The following is a 23,255-nucleotide window of genomic DNA, read 5'->3' as shown; positions in this document are numbered from 1 at the left end:
GCTGTAAAGAATAACAAAAACACGAGCTAAAATAATATGTGAAATTAGAAAAGACATTAGAAAGGACAGACAGTGATCAAACAATGTTCTGAAACTGAGACATCTCTGGGGGCATCCTTCTTCGACCGGTCAGCTGGTCTCTCCTCACTACCCAAGGGGACTTGGGTAGCTCAACTGAGCATCTCCGCGTAGCTCCACTGAGCATCTCAAGACCCACCCTCCTCATCTCAGTCATCACACGTGCCACATCCACACACTTTCCCCTCAGTGTGTATGTCATAAGCTTCTGCCTTCAGCGGTACACATTTATTCAATGTGAGGGGGCATCACACATGAACAGAAAATATAGAAATAAACACACGCCATACAGGGAGAAGGAGAAGAAGCCAGCAGAGAAGCGGATCTGATCCCGTTGCCCTGAAACTAGCTGTTCACCCATGGCAGAACAATATTCTTCCTCTGCGGTGTGTCAAATATATCCACCAATACCGCACACATCCTCACTTCTGCAGGAGAGATTTGTCGGCAGGAGATTTTTTTCCCCCCGTTGTGGAATTAACTTGTGCTCTGAGAGCTTACTTGCGGGCATGGCGCATTATCCCCCCTGGCAATGCCAAGCCTGCCCAGTAGTGAGCAGTGGCTGCAGCGGGCACAGAGCTCAGGCAGGCAGCCCAAGCAGCGTGGAGCAGAGCAGAGTGGCTACTCCTCTCACCTCAGTGGGGAGCAGCTAGCGAGTAGCAGTGCTAACAGGCGGAGAGGAGATAGGCCTCGTCCTTCCTGCCATTACACTGGGACTGAGTGGAATCTATCACAGAGCGGTGGCCCCACGGCGCTGAGAGAGGAAGTTATAGTATTCACACAGATTTATGAATGAGTGTTAAGAGTGCCGGATGAGTCACAGCTTCCGCACAGAGCGGCCAGAAGGCAGCAAGCAGCCCATCAGCACAGGCAATGAGTGGCTCGCACACACCGGCACCAGTCACCACGTGCATGCACACACACACACACACACAGACACACAAACACACACACACGCACACGCACACACACAATAGGCACACTGGGCACAGATAAAGGCAAATGTGAGGGCATGGAATGCCTATGTGTGTGTGTGTGTGTGTGTGTGTGTGTATGTGTGTGTGTGTATGTGTGTGTGTGTGTATGTGTGTGTGTATGTGTGTGTGTGCGAGCGCTCACATTTGCGTGTGTCTCTATCCGTCTATGTGGAGTGGCAGCATTGCTACACAGTCCAGCCTTTTAAATCATTATAGAAGTATCTGTGGTGGCAGCATTGCTACACAGTCCAGCCTTTTAAATCATTATAGAAGTATCTGTGGTGGCAGCATTGCTACACAGTCCAGCCTTTTAAATCATTATAGAAGTATCTGTGGTGGCAGCATTGCTACACAGTCCAGCCTTTTAAATCATTATAGAGAGGCATTGATGACAGTATTTTCATAACGGGTATTCAAATTTTACAAATACACAACAGATAACCAAAACAAATTTACTATTTGAAAGACACTACTATTTCAAATGCTTTGCATAGTAGTATATGTGTTGTTGACACAAGCAAGCATGTAAGTGGCTTGCCATGCATTGCACTACAAACTAGCAACGCACTGAAGCAGATAATATATTAAACATTTGCTTTAGGGGAAAACTAAAAACAAACTGTCTGACCAATCATACTGTCCAAAGGAAACTTACAAAACCAATTGAACAGAAAAACTATTTGTAACCAAACCGTTTTATCCCCTCGTTGCAAGGGCTCTGATTATTGGGGCCGAATGAAGAGCATCTCTATAACAGCTAAACATATTAAAATCTCCTGCTCACATTTCTCAAGAATGACATTTATGAATGTCACCTAATGGGAGTAAATGTGTCAGAGGCCAGGAGAGGAGAGAGAGGGGAGAAGAACTGCATGGAATGTACTCACATACACACACAGACACACAAAAACTATAGGACAACAATTATTTGTTCTTGTACCTGCATAGGTATTAAAGCTTATTAAGCACTATACAAAAAGTATGTTCATGGAAGGCCTCTGTCCACCGACCACTCTTTAAAATACATCACAGTCTGAAAGCACAAAGATAGGGATGGGGTTGCACCCAGGCCTACCATGAAAGGGCTTGTCATCCATCTCTAATGTCGTTTCAATCAATGGCACCATAGAGTAGCAACACAAGGAATCAATATTCCCTAGTCCTCTGAGAAAATAATAATAAAAAAAGAAATAATAAATAAACACTGTGGTTATGCTAGCAAGCTAGTGTTGTGCAAGTCCAGTTTCCCATGGCTTTTTCCCTCTCAAGAGGAGTTGTAGTGACCCATTGAGAGCGCTGCAGGGCTGAGGAGAGTGGAGGAGAAGATGAGGGATCTGATTATGCCATCTTTACTGTGGGGGAGGAGGGAGTAGCGAAAGGGAGGGATGGTACGATATGTGAGGCTGATAAACAGAGTGGCGTGGCTCTGTCTTCACAGTGGAACACTGCCTGGGCAGAGCTGGGCAGGCATGCCTGGCACAGGGAGATGGATCCAGGAAGTGAGTCACCAGCAGCACTACCATACCCCCCAGGAAAGTACAGGGCTCTTGGAGAAAAGGCCAGACTGTTGGAACTGGAGCCCTTCCTGTCCCTCACCACGGCCCTTTGATAAGCCTGAGAGAAGCCTTTAAAAATGTAAAGCCTTCCCTGCATGTCGAGGCAAGTGTCTGGGATTACGTTGGTTAAACAAAAACAAGACAACCGATCATATGACATAGCCCACCTAACGCACACACACACATTCCCAGGGCCTGTCTCTACCACCCACATCATCATCTTCCATTCAGTGATCTCTTGGTTTTTCACAAACATTCTTTCTCTACCATACCACATGGCCTCTGTACATACAGGGAGTTCTGTGTGTTTCCCATCTTTATCCTCTCAAAGCTGCAATGACTAAGCCAGCAGGAATTTCTACCTTATATACTCCCTTAAAGAGACAGTCACCAGCCCCTTTTCCCCATTCCTGTCCAGTACGCACTCTAGCTCTGCTGTAGATTTAATGTATCGAATCTCACAAACTAAACATTTAATTTAAAAGCTTTCATCACAATGGCTTCCTCCAAATCTGCTCCCCCTGCTCTAAACCATGAACATAGTTCAGGGCAGAGCCCTCAGAGCAGTGTGATATCAAGTTGTACACTTGAAGCAAAGTAAAAGATACAAGCCAACACGGTGTTATCTGGGGGATGTAAGTAAAGGGCAGTGTGGTTAAGAAACCAGACTCCAGAGTGTCATTCAAGCTGAGCATATTGTAAGTAAATATTTAAACACATTAATGGGAAATGTTAGCTATATGAGGTCAGACGAGCTGTATGGTGGTGTGATCTGCACTAACAGAACAGGGTTGGTCAGGACAGCCTGGGTGCTGCTTATCAACCAGCCTCTCTCTCTCCCGTTGGCTGGCTTTGCTCACTTCTCCTCTGGGGGAGGAAGACATAACCGCCTGGAACAGAGTGACCAGAGGGCCACATTCGAAGCAGGCCAGAGAGCAGGTCACAAGACCCAAAATCACACGCCAACAACACGCAATGTCACAGGGGCCACGGCCAGCCAAACAACTCAAATGGTGGCTGGAGTGTTGAGAGAATGAGCACAGTGTGTAAACAGTCAGGAGATATCTCACAGCTAAAGCTTTTAACAGTCTCTGATAAAGCTGGCAGAAGAGAGGGGGGGAAAAACTAGTCAAACTATGAAGAAGTGCAATAAAAAAACGACCAAACTTGAGGGAAAGCGGGAAAGGAGTAACAGATGAGGAGGAGGGAGCTGGGCTGTGCCTCCTCTGGGGTGTTAGTGAGAGCCTGCCGTTGTGCTTGTACACTTGACATTTCTGTGACATTTTCCCCTCAGACCCCCTTCTCACATAAGCCATCCGTTAGCGCCTCTCCACATGCCATGGCCCGCTACTAAAGAGAACCCACTACCCCCTTAAATCTCCATGGCCCGGGTCTGCCTCTTTCCAGACAAAGAGCCTAATATCAGCCAGGTAACACTATCCTACCCTACCCACGCCCAGCCAGACAGGAACATAGAGCCAGGAATTAACCTCGAAAGTCATACGTTGCCATTTTCATATCCATTTCTGAGGCAATCTGTTCCTTTCTAATTAAACATTTAGTAGATTGGTGTTGCTTAAAACTATACACAGCGAGTTCATACAAGCAGGCAAGGCAAGTATAGAGTAATGCCTGTTTGACCTAACAAACAATAGCTCTCCAAAGAAACTTCCCCAGAGGCTAAAGTAGTCCTACTAGCAAACAGCATCTCCTAGTGATGTACTGTAATTAAAGAGATGCATTCAGAGTAGAGGATTGGTCCGGATTGACTAGGAAACCGCTGCACAGCATGCCCTTGAAGAAACATCTGTACTGGAGAAAAACAAGGCAATTATGCAGAGGGGTGGAGACAAGTGGAGTATCTGCCCTTCAGTGAGGGCCAGAGAAAGTCTCATCTCTGCTAGACTCAGAGCCTTGAACATTGTATGGGTGAGAACTGAGCCTACAAATCTAGCTGTACTACCACTAAGCCACAATCACACACCCTCTAATTGAGCCATTTTATCCTGATATCACAATCTCTGTTTGTCTTTATTTGCAGAGTTGAGACCTCAATTCAGAGTATTTACCCTGACATCTGCTCGGCTTTAAGGTGGGAGAATGGATTTGCGGGAGCAAATCAAAAATGCACTTTGTCTCCTTACCATAACAAATCTTAGGAAAAACAAAAATGTTGACCCTTAACATTGGTTCCAAACAACATCAGATAAATCAGATAAACAGATAAACATCAGACAAGCAAATATTTGTACATCAATGAAGTTAATTCCACACAGGTCACTTAAGCCAGTCCAGACTGTCTATACTGCAACATACAGTTAGATACACCAGAGACCCTTACAACAAATAATATAAACAGACTCATTAATTTAATACTGCATCCAAATAACAAATATCGCAACAATAAAGTCCATTCCTTGAAACATAAATGGCCACTAATGAAGTCACTATTTAGAGGTTGATTTCCTCTATTTGTTTTCTGGGTCTGAAGGGAAGATGTTTAGAAGTACCAGTTATCCATGGGAGCTGTAAACAGGTCTTCAAAAGGCCATGGCTGGGAGGACATTTTCCCATTATTATTTCATGTTGAGAGGAAAGGGGAGCAGACAGGCAAGTAGAAGGCTAGGAGAAGTGTTTTCCCCCAAAGCTCCTTGAAGTCAAGGTCGACCTACAGTAATCTCCTTCGCAGGGTAAATATGCATCTGAATTCCTTTGATTTGGGCCAGTGAAAAACTGTCCACACAGTGAGACACTTGAGGTTTTAAACAGGCGGCCATTCCAACTCAAGCTCTGCAGTGTGTAATCGTCTAGACAAAACAGACAAATACACTACGGTGGGAGCCTGGTTGGCCAATACCGTGGCACTGATGTCACTCTGTCAGCCACACATCCACAACAACAACGCCAACCACAATGCCTAAGGAAGACAACTAAACAACAAGACCTAAACAACTTTTCCCACTATCCCTTGCCCTTAACTTCCAGTCCTAAATAAGTCAATTGTTGACATTAATTTTATTTATTAACTTAAAGGGGCAATCTGAGGTTGCGTCATCCATTTTTTTACTTTAATTAATTAAATGTACCAATTGATTCTTGAAAAATATAACATGGAAATGCTCATGAGCTTAGTTCATCTGTCGTACCCCATCAGAACCCGAAATATAAGCTTTCATTCCAATGTTTGTAAACAAAGTAAATGTAAACAAACACTATATTGCCTTAAAACATGGTTTAAAGTATCATTTTTATATTAGCTCTGTCTATGAATTTCAGAGGGGTTCCATTTCTCCAGCCCCATACCTCAGCTTTTTACAGAAACAGGGGTGGGGAGCTCGCTTTGTTATTGTTTCTACTGCTGATTGACAGTTTAATTCGCTCTATATCTGTGAGTAATAGACATGTATACAATTAAAGTCCCAGTGTAGACAGAAACGTGATTTCTTGCTTTTTATATATATATTTCCACACTATGAGGTTGGAATAATACTGTGAAATTGTGAAAAAAATATGATTATGCCCATTATAGAGCTGTATGAAAATACCTTTGAATTTTCAGCCAGATTTTGTGGGATGGAGTATGTCATCGGGCAGTAAATGAGTTAATAGACCGATAAGAAAGAGAGTTCCAAAACTCTCTGCCAATAACAGCTAGTTCTCTGTTTTTCCCTCCCCACTCAGACCACTACCAGACAGTCCAAGCAAAATTATTGCTTGAGGAATTGTTCTTGCGAATAATATATTTTTGTTTCTTTTTTACCATTTTGACTGAAAACAGTCACAGTATGGTACTTCATTGTTACCCAGAAATGACTTGATATTGAGGTAAAAAAATGGCTGCATTGGTCCTTTAAAAATATAACTATAAAGAGGCTACAATAAAACCATATCCTTCCTTCTTCATAGACTTTAAATACTTATGCTGTAGTGTATTGTGTCATAACTCATGAATCACACCAGATAAGATTTAGTAAATATTGACCTGATATGGTCCAGACATGAAGACTCACTGCCTCGCTTTTTGGCAGAGCAACAGTAACCTCTGAGAATGTATTTAATAGCAGAAAATGTATTATGCACACATCCTTAGTTCTGTCAGCAAATAGGTTGATCTAAAGAAAAGACCTCCATAACAAACAGACAGGAAATGTTTTTACTGGGCGGGGGACAATCCAGCTCCCTGATGAATATGAAAGAAAAACAACATTGATTCATGGGATTTGTTCACTGGGGAATTCACATTTTGAGAATGTCTGCGAGACTGGAACCCAACTAGCTACCTCGATCAAAAACACCTCTGCAAATAGTTGCATCACAAGTTGGATAGACAAACACTGCCAAATACCCCAGTTATTTGAGAAACAATCTACCTTAAAACCAGAGGTGGGGACTCAAGTCACATGACAGGTTTTGTAACGTATTGTCACCAATTATGTGGCACAGAGTTTCTGTGGATGACTCTCTATGCAGCCTTAGACAGTAGCCGCAGCATCGTACTTGTAAAAGAAACGTGCAAAAGAATGGCTAGTGAAAAGCACACTCGGCCCTCTGATTGGACAAGCAAATTGTCAATCAACACAGGTCTGGTGATAGCGAACAGATTGTTGATTTTCGATCAACTGCAGTGCAAAACTCAAATTGTAGGAAAAAGGATTGCCATAAATAAATATGCAGGTCCAAAAATTGGTTGTTCATAACCGTTTACTTTGCAAGCTCACCAGCAATGGGGCATCATGCAACAACGACTAGCATAGGCCTAATGGTCTTTTGGTACATCAAAATCGCTTGAAATGTATAATTTACTTATGAAGATTGCATTTGGAATTTTTGTTCAAATGAATTATTACAAAATCAAAATGTGTTGTAGACAAAATAATGAAAATGTGTGTCTGGTAGCCTCAAAAAATAGACAAAGATTTGTCATTGCATGTATAGATTTAATTTTTATTGACTTTGTTGACTGTTTTTCTTGAGACTCAACTTGATACTCAGACCGTGCGAATTGAGACTTGCTTGTGACTTGAATAATAGTGACTTGGTCCCAACTCTGCTTAAAACCTTAAAAAACCAACACAAACAAATACAGAATTCTGCAGGAGTAAACAACAAAAAAACAAGTAAACGGGAGCTCTGTGGACAGGCTGTCCTCTGTGCTGATGTGACTGGGTCTCTGCTGCCCAGACTGTGAAGAGAAAAGTTCAGCGCTCCTTACCTTTCTGGCAGTGGTTGGATGTCCAGCAGCGAGAGTTAAAGTTGCCGTTAAAGCTTGTCTTGATGCACTGAGCGTTGTCCTCCATGATGCCTGGACACACGTCACCACACTCCTTGGACTGCTTGTTCCCCGCGATGAAGTTGTTGAACTCTGCGTCCATGATGAGAGACCAGTCCACAGAGTCCAGGTAGCAGAGCTCAGGGTTCTTCTCGATCCGGATGGCCCCTCGTGTGATGTTCCTCAGGTTGTACAGGCCAATGTCCTTCAGACTGGTCATCTCGAAGATCACCAGGGCGTAGTTGTAGAAGAGGTTGCGTCCGCGGATGACGTTGAGGTTGGGGAAGAGCGTGCTGAGGCTGTCCAGGCCGGACACGCGGAACAGGAGCAGGTAGTCGGTGATGACGGTCAGCTTGGGGAAGCTGAGGGAGCGGAAGAGCTCCTGGTTGAGGTTGTTGGTCTTTTCTCCGATGAGGAGGATCTGCAGGTAGCCCTCCACCACCGTGCAGTTCTCCAGACTCTTGAACTCACTGATGTCATTACGGATGTCGATACTTAGACCACAGACTGGAGGAGAGAGAAAGGGAAAGAAAAATCACACATTATTACACATCATAGTTAATCATTTTAAAACACAGTATTTGTGTCCCTTATTCAATGTGCCTAAATAAAATGTAACCTTTAATTATATTATATATGCATTTATTTGTCTGCATACCTATTCATTGTATTCATCTGTTTACCATGTCTACCATGCAAATCTCATTTCAAGTCAATGTTTCTTTTCAGGGGCTGACCTGGCTTAAAGGCGTACGTACTGTCAGCCAGTCCCAGAAATGGTAAGAAACAAATGAGAGCACCAAAATAACAAGCACAACACCCATTAAAAGGGCTAAATCTAATCTTCTTGAGATCATTTCTGAAAATATATGGACTTGATACTACAACAGGACTTAGAACAGGACTTCTTGTGTTATGTTATACTATTTAGGCCATGCTTTGTTCTGTTCATGTACAAAAGCTTATTGTTGCTTTTGTTTCATGGTTGTAACTATTGGTCTGTAATGATGGTTCAACGTGACAACAAGGTCTGTGGCAGAGGCATTCTTTTTGAGACAAATGAGAGACAAACAGGCAGGGTCATCTGAGGTGAGTGTGCTCCTCATACTGCGCAGACTTAGGAAGTTCTCTCTCAAAGACAAGGGTCAATATTTTGAGACACTCTCTTGACATATATCTTATTATGACCTGGAATCCTAGGTTCCGCTCCTTTACCTGGATAACACCTCGGTTTAAAAACATCCCATCCCTCACAGCTCAACACACAGAAAACAACACACAAAGCCACAGTCCCTGAAGCCTCCTCTGTCTCTCTCTCTGTTACACACACACACACAAACACACCTATTATCAATCATCTCTGCTTTCAATTGTGTGTGTCAATTACACCAATCAGGAATGGATACAAGTATAGCTAATAGGATATCATCACTGAAAGACAGCTACGATAACAGACCATATAAAACCCAGCCGTTGTTTATATAAGTGCTTCATGTAGGACACTAAATATACTGGCCAAATGTAAACAAAACATCACACCTGTAATGCCTGTCGCCTGTCACCCTATAAATCCAAGACAATCCTTTCACTGTAACACTTGGAGTAAACCATCTCCTCTGGGTCTATTGATATATAATGACGAGAATAATGATTCTAACAGTCCATTTTACACCAGGGGAGCAGAGCTGCAATTGTAGCCATGACAAAACATATAAAATGTATGAGATTCTCAGGACTGTAGTTCAAAGACAAACCCAAACAAACAGTATCACCATACGCAATCTCCCAGTGGGAGGGAGACCTGTTACGCTCCTTACCAACTCTGTGTCCCTGTCTATATGTCAAGGCAGGTACTGGTCAAGACAGTACAGTGTGATAAAGGCAAAACAAACATAGAAAACCCGACAGGTAGCCAAGAGGTTTCAAATGCTACTTGGAAGGTGAAACGATCTCTTGAAGAAATGTCTTGTCATATGAGCTCCTTTGGCTGAACCTGTTCTGTTCTTCCAGAGGCTTAGGACACCCTCTCAATGAGCGTCACAGGGCCTGTGCAGCGAGACCAACAGTCGTGCATCAAACCGCCCGGCCCTGATCCATGTCAACACACCATTTACCTGATGCTATGATTTCTAGAGGTCGACCGATTAAGATTTTTCAACGCCGATACTGATATCCATTATTGGAGGACCAAAAAAAGCCAATACCGATTAATTCGCCATATTTTTATATATATATTTGTAATAATGACAATTACAACAATACTGAATGAACAATGAACACATTTATTTTAACTTAATATAATACATCAATAAAATCAATTTAGTCTCAAATAAATAATGAAACATGTTCAATTTGGTTTAAATAATGCAAAAACAAAGTGTTGGAGAAAGTAAAAGTGCACTATGTGCCATGTAAGAAATCTAACGTTTAAGTTCCTTGCTCAGAACATGAGAACATATGAAAGCTGGTGGTTCCTTTTAACATGAGTCTTCAATACTCCCAGGTAAGATGTTTTAGGTGGTAGTTATTATAGGACTATTTCTCTCTATGCCATTTTTATTTCATATACCTTTGACTATTGGATGTTCTAATAAATACTTTAGTATTGCCAGCCTAATCTCAGGAGTTGATAGGCTGGAAGTCATAAACAGCGCAATGCTTGAAGCATTGCGAAGAGCTGCTGGCAAATGCAGTAAAGTGCTGTTTGAATGAATGCTTACGAGCCTGCTGCTGCCTACCACCGCTCACTCAGACTGCTCTATCAAATCATAGACTTAGTTATAATATAATAACACACAGGAATACGAGCCGTAGGTCATTAATATGGTCAAATTCGGAAACTATCATTTTGAAAACAAAATGTTTATTCTATCAGTTAAATACGGAAACGTTCCGTATTTTATCTAATGGGTGGCATCCATAAGTGTAAATATTGCTGTTACATTGCACAAGCTTCAATGTTATGTCATAATTACGTAAAATACTGGCAAATTAGTTTGCAATGAGCCAGGCGGCCCAAACTGTTGCATATACCCTGACTCTGCGTGCAATGAACGCAAGAGAAGTGACACAATTTCCCTAGTTAAATATTGCCTGCTAACATGAATTTATTTTAATTAAATATGCAGATTTAAAAATATATACTTCTGTGTATTGATTTTAAGAAAGGCATTGGTGTTTATGGTTAGGTACATTTGTACAACGATTGTGCTTTTTCGCAAATGCGCTTTTGTTAAATCATCCCCCGTTTGGCAAAGTTGGCTGTCTTCGTTAGGAAGAAATAGTCTTCACACAGTTCGGAACAAGCCAGGCGGCCCAAACTGCTACATATACCCTGACTCTGTTGCACAGAACGCAAGAGAAGTGACACAGTTTCCCTAGTTGAAAGAAATTCCTGTTAGCAGGCAATATGAACTAAATATGCAGGTAAAAAAATATATGCTTGTGTATTCATTTTAATAAAGGCATGGATATTTATGGTTAGGTACACATTGGTGCAACGACAGTGCTTTTTTCACGAATGCGCTTGTTAAATCACCCGTTTGGCGAAGTAGGCTGTGATTCAATGATAAATTAACAGGCACCACATCGATTATATGCAACGCAGGACAAGCTACATAAACTAGTAATATCATCAACCATGTGTAGTTAACTAGTGATTATGTTAAGATTGATTGTTTTTTACAAGATACGTTTAATGCTAGCTAGCACCTTACCTTGGCTCCTTGCTGCACTCGCATAACAAGTAGTCAGCCTGCCAAGCAGTCTCCTCGGGGAGTGCAATGTAATCGGCCATGATCGGTGTCCAAAAATGCCGATTACCGATTGTTATGGAAACGGCCCTAATTAATCGGCCATTCTGATTAATCGGTCGACCTCTAAAGGTTTCTGCTAATTTCCACAAAGCTGTATCTAACCTCACAACAATGACCATAACAAAAGCTCCCACTTATCATTTTATCTACTGATACTTAGATTTGAATTGAATGGAAGACAAAATATAGCATCTATACATTCATATGAATGACATCCATAAAACCCATACTGCACCATAGGCCAAACATTTACTTTTTTTTTAATCTAGAAGTATCCTAAATGAGATTCCACTTCAGTAATAAAATAAAAAAATCTTCAATCTATTCTGCCAAAAATATTGAGCACATTGTTTATTGGGATGAATTTCCTTTATTTGCTCCTGTCAGTGTGATGCACTTTTCTAAATTTAGAACGCAAATGATTACTTGGGTAGAAAATAGCATTTGCTTTCTCCTATCGACACAAATGCCCTGGGGCTCCACTTGTGAGCCATTCAGCTGCATGTCCTCTTTGTTTCATTGAGAATTTTTCCTCTGCTCCTTGAACAGCCAGAGGGGGGGGAGGGGTACAGCAACTCAAACACAAAGACTAATTTGTTTGTTAGTAAAGAGAAACTCTAGGCCTCACTTCCTGTTGGAGGCATTAATACAATCAGTGGGAGTCTGGTGGGGAAGAGACAAGAGGAGGGGCAGTGGGGGATATTGTGGCAACGGAGGAGATAGGGATTCTGCCAGACAAGTCTATCTGAGGCCTTACTATCGGTGTGAACCCATCAGCGATAAAAAGGAGAAGATGAAATTAATTACAAGTATTTTTGGAAGCTATAGAGACAATTACCAAAGAGACCACACTCCCTGAAATGATGAACAGATTATCTAATACTACAACTAAACCTGTGACACTCCTACACCTGAACATGTCGCAACATCTCTGTTCTGAAACCAACAGAGAGAGAGGGAGAGAGAAAAGATGGAAATTAAGAAGGTAAGAAAGAAATAACGAATCCCACCTCACTGCTTTATCACTACCTTGTTAAAGACGTCAGCATGCTTCAGTTCGGCTGGCGCCTAGCCGAACTCAGCTAGGTGAACCGAATTAGTGTGCTTGCATACTCCCTTAAAAGACCTTCACTTGAAATACAAGAGAAAAGCAGCAATAGTACTGTTTGTCCATTTTGAGACGCCATAGCCAGTATACACTTCCTCAAAAAGTCCAAATCTAAGATAACTCTGTCATTAATATAGACGTTTTTGCTGAGTACATATTAGTCGCGCAATTTTACAGTATTTCTCATTTTAGAAAATGTGCATGAAAATGAGCTGAATGACAACTAAGACTTCACTGAATAATCCCTACAGTTGACCAATCACCAACGAAGGGGCGTAGACTTTCAGATCTGTGCATCCTGACAAGCCTGGTCCATTTGCACAAAATATGATTTGTCTTCATACTTGCATAAGAATTCATTTAAACAGACATTATGGGGGAATTAATACAATTCCAGCCCTGACAGCAGTCATTTCCTATTGTTGTGTAACGGCTGTATCTAGCAGTAACCACTGTCCTCACAATGGGATAAGCACACATAGAATAATGTGCTTCTCCCTGTCCCTGTTCACACTGCTGAGTAAACACACATATCTCCAGCACGTAATGGCATCCAGCGGCTCATGTTCATGATTGATAACCTTGCCCTGACCTTCCATATAAATGTCATCCCACACACAGTCATACACACACGCACAAGCATGCCCACACACACAAACACGTGACTCCGTAAAAGAGCCAGTGCATTTTTAGTCTGTAAAAATCCAAGGGTAGTAAACAACTTGACTATTACAATATATCAGCCGTGATCTTTTAACAGACTAAAAATGCACATTTTGCTTTAATTGAACTTTGACTGACAGGTTAAGCTGTGCCGCATAAGAGGAGAGGATGTCAGTCCCTATGGGACAGATCAGTATGTTGAGTTCTTTATCAAAGGTTACTGAAACCATTTAACAGTCTAGTATGAGACCATTCTCGGAAAGCGAACAACTGTATATTTTTCAGGTCTTCCCACTGTAATCCCCAGCAAGGTTGTTATGGGGAGTAATCTGATGGAGACAAGCTCTGGGGCTGGACTTTATTGAATTGAATCACCCACAAATTCATGTCCATCAGAACACATTACACTTTCCCAAGAAAATGTGCTCAGATATGCAGACAAATGTGAGCATCTGATGGGCAGTGCAAAGGCAGTGGACCTGGTCCCTCCCTCCATCCCAGTACCTCACATTTGCCACCTCAACTTCACTTAATCCCCCACATGCTGAAAGTCATCTGACTAGTGGTCTGGTGGGCCACTTCCCCTGCATGGACTTCACTTCAAAAGGCTCAGACATCAGACCCAAACTGGTAACACAACACTGTCACCCCCTACACATGCACTCCAAACCCTCTCCCTGGTTCCATCGCAGCATGGCAGAGAACGGGTAAACACACACATACCTGCAGTCTTTTAAATATAGTTTAGAGTGACATTTAATAGGTTTGCACAATCAGTTCCAATACCACGTTTAGTTTAGATTAACAGTTGAGCTATTGAGGTACAGCTTAAACATTAGATCCCCACCCCTTTTACAGTATCTACAGCGTATTTATATGGTTTCATCATATCAAGTATTACACATCAAAGCTCTGCATATTACCAAAGAGAGGAGGTTCCCCCCAGAACAATAATCCAAATGATGAAAGTCCCCATTTCAATATGCATCTGCCCACAGTCTCTTGATCTGCAGCCTGTCACTGATATAGTCTGTGCAATCTATTAGAAGAGATAATATTTGCAATCATCTTGCAAATTGTACAATACTCCACGGGCTATTAAAGCCACGGGCCACAGCACATGATGTTGTATGCGGCTGGCCAGAGATTGCATATGCGCAAATTTGAAATAAGTGTTTAATTAAGCATTGTAAACCTCAGCTTGCGGCCTGGAGAAGCCGTAGGACAGCATTTGACTGCACTCTCACAAACTAGCACAGTGACACACTTTCCCATCCCTGCCTGCACAGGGGCATGCCAGTGAGACAGGCTGCCTGCCACGCTGCGCTGTACTGCAGTGCGAGAGCAGAACAGCGCACAAGGCACACACACACACAGGCATGCCCACTGCACTGACTCCCTCATGGGGTTGAGTAACGATATGCCAGCATCACTGCCCCCTTAGCGGATCCACAGCTAGGGGGTGGGCAGAGGCACAGAGCGAGAGACCGAGGAGTCTTACTGCCTCACCCATGAGAGAGAGAGGGTGCATTTCATTTTTTATTTAACCTTTATTTTGACCAGGAGTCATGCTGAGACCAGTCTCTTTTTTTTTTACAGATGAGCCCTGTATACACATCAACACACATCAATATACACATAAAACTAATTCATGTCTGAGTCACTAGTCCCAGTCGCAGTCACAAAGGCCACAGCACCGCAGTCCTCTGTACCCCTCAACCTAAGACAGAGAGGGAATGTGGATGTTAAATGCAGAGAAACATCTACACATCCCCCCTTTATGTGTAACCTTGGTGACAGCTACTGCCATTCTGCTTTCCAGGAAGAATGGATCCAGTCGTAACTATGCATTAGCAATGCCAGGGAGTCTGCATTAAACAAGGGGCAGGAGTCACAGGACATGAACAAACAGTGGATGCTGAGTTTAACAATACACACACAGTGAGATCTGTCTTCATTTAAGTCCAATAGTCCCTACAGGTGAGAATAGCATCATTATTCTGAATTGTAATTTTAGCCCTGAATCCCACACAAACCTTTACTTGAGCTCCAACAAGCGGTTAGTGGAGTAAAGTTATGAGTCATGCTCGCCAAAAGGAGTACCTCAAATAGTGTGTGTCAAAGTGTGGCTGGGGCTGGGGTTCGATAGGAGCATGTGTCTGCTGCCAGGCCAGGCTGTCCAGAGACCGCCCGTGTGAACAGCAAAGACCAATAAAACAGTTCACAAACTCTCCACTCTTCCAATCAACAAAACCATGTCTGTTTCCCTAGCGGGTGTATTTTTGCACATTCTATTTCCAAACACCAACTTTCTCCTCTCTCTCTCTCTCTCTCTCTCTCTCTCTCTCTCTCTCTCTCTCTCTCTCTCTCTCTCTCTCTCTCTCTCTCTCTCTCTCTCTCTCTCTCTCTCTCTCTCTCTCTCTCTCTCTCTCTCTCTCTCTCTCTCTCTCTCTCTCTCTCTCGATGTATCATTGAGCCTTGTTTGCTCTATACTTGGAAGCAATGGCATGGAAAGTTTACTGTGGTGGGAGTTAAAAGGGCGCTTAATTACATTTTATTAGCAGGGACAGATTATTAAAATGCACAGAGTAAAAAGTATACAAGCCCTAATGGAGCATGACCATTCATTTGCAATGCCCAGAATAATTGTAAATTCTATACATAAAATATAGTCCTTGATTAAATTTAGCAGATTTTTTTAAACTTCTGAGCAATATCATTCTCATGTACACTACATGACCAAAAGTATGTGAACACCTGCTCATCGAACATCTCATTCATGGGCATTAATAAAGAGATGGTCCCCCCTTTGCTGCTATAACAGCCTCCACTCTTCTGGAAACGCTTTCCATTAGATGTTGGAATATTTCTACGGGGACTTGCTTCCATTCAGGCACAAGAGCATTAGTGAAGTTGGGCACTGATATTGGGCGATTAGGCCTGGCTCGCAGTTAGCTTTCCTATTCATCTCAAAGGTGTTCGATGAGGTTGAGGTCAGGGCTCTGTACAGGCCAGTCAAGTTCTTCTACACCAAACATAACAAACCATTTCTGTATGAACCTCGCTTTGTGTAAGGGGGAATTGTTATGCTGAAACAGGAAAGGACCTTCCCCAAACTGTTGCCACAAAGTTGGAAGCACAGAATAGTCTAGAGTGTCATTGTATGCTGTGGTGTTAAGATTTCCCTTCACTGGAACTAAGGGGCCTAGCACGAACCATGAAAAACAACCCCAGACCATTATTCCTCCTCCACCAAATTTTACAGTTAGCAGTATGCATTGGGGCATGTAGCGTTCTCCTTGCATCCACCAAACCCAGATTTGTCCATTGGACTGCCAGCTGGTGAAGCGTCATTCTTGACTCCAGACAACGCGTTTCCATTGCTCCAGAGTCCTATGGCGGCGAGCTTTACACCACTCCAGCCGACCCTCGGCATTGCACATGGTGATCTTAGGCTTGTGTGCGGCTGCTTGGCCATGGAAACACATTTCATGAATCTCCCTGATGAACAGTTCTTGTGCTGAAGTTGCTTCCAGAGGCAGTTTGGAACTTGGTGGTGAGTGTTGCAACCGAGGACAGATTATTTTTATCCTCTATGCACTTCAACACTCTGCGGTCTTGTTTTTGAGCTTGTGTTTGCTACCACTTTGCGGCTGAACCGTTGTTGCTCCTATACATTTCCACTTCACAATAGCAGCACTTAAAGTTGACCGGAGCAGCTCTAGCAGAGCAGAAATTTGAAGAACTGACCCTTTTGGAAAGGTGGCATCCTATGACGGTGCCACGATGAAAGTCACTGAGCTCTTCAGTAACACCATTCTACTGCCAATGTTTGTCTATGTAGATTGCATAGCTGTGTGCTCGATTTTATACACCTGTCAGCAACGGGTGTGGCTGAAATAGCTGGATCCACTAATTTGAAGTGGTGTCCACATACTTTTGTATATATATAGTGTATATTCTGTACACTGTTTATTGTGAAAACAGATGGGCTGGCATCAACAATAATTTAGAGTACAAAAAAACGTTTAACCATTAAATTAATGTAAACAGGATTTGTTGCTGAAGTGAAATGGTAAACAAACATGATTATTATCACTTGTTTACTGTTGTCTGGGCTGTATTGGTCTGACCTGAAAGTTCTGGGCTTGTTTCCAGTCCCTACACATGATAGTGAGTTATATGTTGAGAAACTCACCACATGGCTTGGAGGTCAGTGTCAGTGGACTGAGAGGTGTCATTAGCATGCTGTGTGTCAAGACACAGTTCAAGAATACAATATTTTCATGGGCTTCCCTACTGAGGCGGTGGGACCTTGCCGGGCTCAGCAGGGTGTTGAGAAATGCCCCACTCTGTAATTCACAGTGGTAAGGACGCTGGCCTGACGACACTGGTCAATAGCTCTCAATTGAGTTCTCCTCATTTTTTCATGCTAATTGAGGTCGTTCCCTGTCGTCTTTCCATGTGAAAATCATCTCCATTATTCCATATCCCCTTCCCTTCCTCTCCTCAGTCCTAGCACAGCACACAGCCATTCTTATCAATGACATCCACAGGGCTACACAAACACACTAGCTAGTAAGTATTACAAAATCAACCAGAAATCAATCACATAGATAAAAACCCCTCATAAAGTCTCCAAGTGCAAATGTAATAGCTGATGAATACCCATAATCACTTATAATGTAAATGCAACCACCAAAGTACTATAGATATAGGCCTCAATCAAAAACAATCAGCACCTGACAAACAAATAAATAACAACTGGCTGACAGTAGCTCATAATAAAGACTGTGTTTAAGTACAATCTCTGTCTAACTAATTGTTTCACCAATAAACAAACGACACCCCTTTATTGAGCAATTCAGAAGGTTTGTTTGTGAAGGGTCTTATTAATCTATCGATTTTGCAGGAGACATGGTTCCGTCACTGTTGGGTCCCTTTGCTCCACCACATGGTGTTTAGCCTTAGAGATTCAACTAAGCAGCTTAACAGCAGTCAAACTTAAACAACATCAAAGTGAGACGTTACAGTAAATATTCCTAATATATTTATTCCTCAAGTTATTATCTTTCTATTATGTTTCTATTCTTCTCTCTGAATTGTTGGGAAGGGCCAGTAAGTAAGGGTTTCACTGTTAGTCTACCCCTGTTGTTTATGAAGGAAGTGACAAATGAAATTGTATTTAATGGTAACAAACTGGCCATACTCTATTCAGAGGGGGAAAAGTATTCCTAAACTCACTGAGGCTCATTCAACTTTTCCCATTCAGATAACACATGACTGGATAAAACATGTTTGTTCTATTTAGGTCATATAGCTTCAACTGTCTTTACAGGTGTACATGAATAAGACTGGAGAATTGTATACTGTGCAAACCTTAACATAGGTCCAACTTCAAGAGAAATATTGACAAAGGAGCTTGCTTCGAAACATCATGACCACTTTATTCACTCTTCAAAAAGACCTGCCCCTTCTTGTCCTGCCACAGTTGTCTTCTCCACCAACTAACAAGCCATTGCCTCTTCATAGAGACTACTCAAAACATGATGAAGCACACTATTTACACCAATCAGCACAATTAGGAGATTCTATGACAGGCTACAGGAACTGTTGTGAGAAAGGATTGCAAGATGGATGGGGAATGTATATAAACAGTCCTCAAAGCAGAGGATGACCAAAACATTGGGAGATCTGAGCTCACTTCCAGTGCACTGTTTTATGTCATGGAAAATAACCTATTTCTTTACAAGCTGCTCAATCCTTCAAAGTCATTGTGCTGCACTTGTGGGAACTACTTACATGTTATTTAAATATAATTATTCATTTCTTTAACATATAACTTTTATGTGGATGAGATGTATTGTAAATAGAGAGAGGACTGGATAGTAGCTCCGTTGTAAATGTGATTGTCCTGAACAGGTCATCTGCATTTCGTGTGTATTCCACCAATTCCTTGCTTACTCATGGCATAAACAATTGTTTAGCCTACGCGGGTATCCAACGACCTTGTCGCTGTTTCTGAATATCACACCACTTTTAACAGGTCGCACAGACCTGTGGTAAAGAGATTGAGGCCTATACCTTTATTTAAATACATAGAAGTGGGTAAGAGACTAAACTTTACCATTATATATTTTAAACTAATTCTGGTGAAATAGCCTACTACTTTGATTGCAAATGAGAACTTGTTCTCAACTAGCCTACCTGGTTAAATAAAGGTGAAATGAAAAATTAATAAAATACTAGGTTTCCTCCTGAATGTGACACCAAGTCCTATATACTATTATAAGACAATAATAACAATAGTTTTCTGTATTTGTTGTCAGTACATCAAAGGCCAAAAGCGAAAATTAGGCCTATATATGACAGTATTTTCCTCTAGGCTACTATGCTTGTGGATGTGCATGCGCAGCATGAAATTGGTTCGACTCGAAACCGTGCTTTGCCACCACCACTACGAATGCAAAATGGCCACATGGTTGAAATAGTAACCTTCATCCATGAATTCATCCTCGTTCGTTTGCGGAAAAGCATAATTGTAAAGACTCATTGTTACGGGTGTAATTCACTCATAGCCTACAATATGCTATATGAGCCTAAGATTTATCCTAAATGAAAAACAATTTGTTTGTAAGATACTGTGGAAATCTAACAATTCCAATGACTAATGTGATATGTTTACATTATGCAATGTACCATATGTTCAGCAATTTTCAATAGCTAAGATTTGTTTTAATCATCCACTTGCTTTGGCTATTTACTCCAAATGTGCTTAATCTCTGAACTCATGTGAGCCTGGCTATGAAGCCTACAATAACATGTAGCATGTAGGCCTATGATATGGACCAAAAATGATAGCCTACTGATACTGACTGACTGTAGTCAGACCAACAATACAGCTGTAACTAAGTAACGTTAATAATAACAGATCAAATAGCTACAATCTCAAACGATAAACATTGTAACAGCAGATGTCATTGACGGCCAAATGTTGAAGCATTGTAACAGCTCGCATGAATGAGGATAAAACCAAAGAAACACGCCAACGAATAGCTACAGTATTATTTTGATTAGGACATCACAATGACACTTACTTTTTCCATTTGCGGACAACAGGCAGATAGCGGAGACAGACAGCATCAGACCCCAAAACAAGGTCGAATTATTCCTCTCTGTCCCAGATCTCATTCCTGATCAATTATTAACCTCACTAAAAAGCAAATAACTTAATTCCAAAAAAGTGGAAAAGGGAGATGATGCCACCAAGATCACAAAAAGTAAAATGCACTGTTTGACAGGTCGATACAAATTCGTGTTTAGAGGATAGGCTACTATTGTTCCAAGTCTCGGGGTTCTGTGTATAGGGATATTATAAAAATATATATATATAAGATGAAATAAATTAAAACAATTCGTTATTCTTGCCAAAGACAGAATGATTCAAGGGTGGCTGGCAAAACAGACATCCGTGCCACTGATTTTACTCGACATATGACAGTAATCCGCATCCTCAGTCTCCATCTCTTGAAACATCAGTAATGGTGTGCACGAGCTTTTATGACTGGCAATCGAACGAGATTCACTTGTAGACCGAAGAGTCTTCCGATCTTCTGTCATTAATTTCCGTCTGAGTGATGGACATTAACAATAGAGTCTAGGGTGGAGGCTGAGATGGGAAATGAATGAAAACGTAACTCGGGTCAATAAACCCTCCCAACAAGACGCAATCCAAAATATCCGCCAGAACATAAATGGTTTCACCAATCGCACCCCCTTTTTCTCCCCCCTGCGCTTTCTGTCTTCAAGGTTAACGCAGTCAGTCGGCTCCTTTGCAGCTGAAAAAAATAGTTATGCCACGCGAGAGTAGACTATCGGGCTTCCGTTGGAGTGGAGTGTGGTATACTTGCACCAAACTCAAGCTTCCGTTATGTCCTGTGAGCCGTGTATGGTTGATGATGTGTATTATTTCGTTTTCTCCTACAGCTCCAGTAAGCAGCTATCCTATCACTTGCCCTCGTTCTCGGTCTAGTCCGTAGAATCACTGCTGTAAACAAGAGTCAGGTCCGCTCACATAGAAACACAGCGCTAAGCATAAGGCAAGTAATGGAGAAAAGCTGGAATGGAGTAGGCCTAGCCTCTGACATGGATAAGCAATGTTGAGATCACTTTCCACTTAATTCATTTAAAAAAATGTAAAAATGTAAAAATAACACAAAGGTTTCCAGTAGATTTGTACACTGTTATTTATAGCTCCCTTTATATAGGCTACAGTTAATAGCCTACATCTGTAATAAACAGTAACGCATTGGTTACATGTGTTTATATAGGCATATGACCAGACTACACTATTATTAATTATTACTGCATCTGTTATTACCAGTGCAATCATGGGCAAGTGCCAAAACAAACACACAGTTTCAACTAATGTGTTATAACTGTTTATTACATTTACAAACTATCTAAACAAATAATTAAGAGCTTATAATCTACATGTAAACCATTTATAACAATAGCCAACCTTAATGTAAAGTAATGTAAATTAAGCTATTTGGTCTCATTAGTGGAAGCAAATGTAAAAAGAAAAAGGCATTATTCTGCACATAGGTTTATCTATATATTCCATATATTATTTTGTGTAGTAGTAAGAAGCACAATATCTGGAAGGAAATATCGTTTATTTGTTGTTTCCTGGGAATATAATATTATATAAGTGGTCTAAACGTCATATGAAATCTAGAAATGTTAGAATCCAGCCCCTCTTGATGTTTGGCTGTATCAAAACAGGCAGGCCTAATCCCTCTTTCCGGGATGAACATTTAGCAAGCACAAAATATTTTTGTTGCTGTTTCACAATCACAGTGCAACATTGTATTGTCTGATGAATTGTTCTTTCTTAGAATGCAAAACAATTTGTTATATTAGATTAGGCCTACTGGTATAGATTTACACAGAGAATATAAATAGCCTAGCGCCCTAGCCTATATATTAGTATATTTCCGCAGTGCCTGTTTGATTTAATTTTTGTCGGAATATTTTGGTTGTAGGCTAAATGGATGGGAACGTATTTTTCAAATGGTTTATCTCAAACCATACCTAGTTCCGAATTTTTTTATGCGCACATAGGCTACTTTGCCTGTGACACACCATTGCCCAAAGAAAATAGTAAAATCCGCCACAGAATTTTATTGAAATGCACGGATTGGACTCAATATTAGCCTTCATTCGTCCGTAGCCTGTCTCTGGCTTGTTTTGCTTAGATAGCGCTCAATGGGCGGGCCTCAAATAATAAAATAAGTTAAATCTGAATTTTGCATCTTAACATCTTAGCATCTTAACATATTGAATTTTGCTGCATATTTTGTTACTTACAAATTATTTGTAAAAAAATTATATAAGCATATTTGTTCAACCATGACAAAATAAATTATGTGGAGAATTATGTTCCATATTTTGTTACTTACAAATGTTTGTAAGTATAGCCAAAATCAATTTCATGTTGCCAAAATTAAGAATCAATTATTGATACTTAGTGTAATTTGTGTAAATAGTTGTGACAGCTTTAGATTTCAGTCAAGAATAGCTCTACTATTACAGTTTATACTGTAGGAGTGTTGAGCTCAACAAGACAATTCTGTTTACACTGCCCTGCTCCGAGGGTGCAACTGTCGAGCGAGTTTTGTGCGAGACCTCCGGAGGTAGCGCTAGAGATGTGATAATTTCGCAAATTCAGACAACAATATTTATTCTCTCGAGAATCGATTTATCTCGAGAACCTCTCGAAAATGT

At 41.3% G+C, this 23,255-nt stretch overlaps 1 protein-coding gene across 1 annotated transcript in view; it reads right to left on the bottom strand.

The window, feature by feature from the left end:
* The window catches only part of igf1ra (insulin-like growth factor 1a receptor), a 137,452-nt gene extending 115,920 nt beyond the window's left edge, over positions 1-21,532 (bottom strand). The window contains exons 1-2 of the mRNA XM_052465749.1: positions 20,564-21,532; positions 7,824-8,387 (exon numbers count right to left, since the gene is read on the bottom strand). Of these exons, the coding sequence (XP_052321709.1) occupies positions 7,824-8,387; positions 20,564-20,657 (658 nt within the window). The 5' untranslated portion in view covers positions 20,658-21,532. The remainder of the gene's footprint in view (positions 1-7,823; positions 8,388-20,563) is intronic.
* Between the last annotated feature and the right edge of the window lie 1,723 nt (positions 21,533-23,255).

This window comes from Oncorhynchus keta, chromosome 17 (assembly GCF_023373465.1).
Source record: "Oncorhynchus keta strain PuntledgeMale-10-30-2019 chromosome 17, Oket_V2, whole genome shotgun sequence".
Classification (NCBI taxonomy): domain Eukaryota; kingdom Metazoa; phylum Chordata; class Actinopteri; order Salmoniformes; family Salmonidae; genus Oncorhynchus; species Oncorhynchus keta.
The sequence above is the reverse complement of the archived record's forward strand: the minus strand, read 5'-3'. Positions and strand labels throughout refer to the sequence as shown.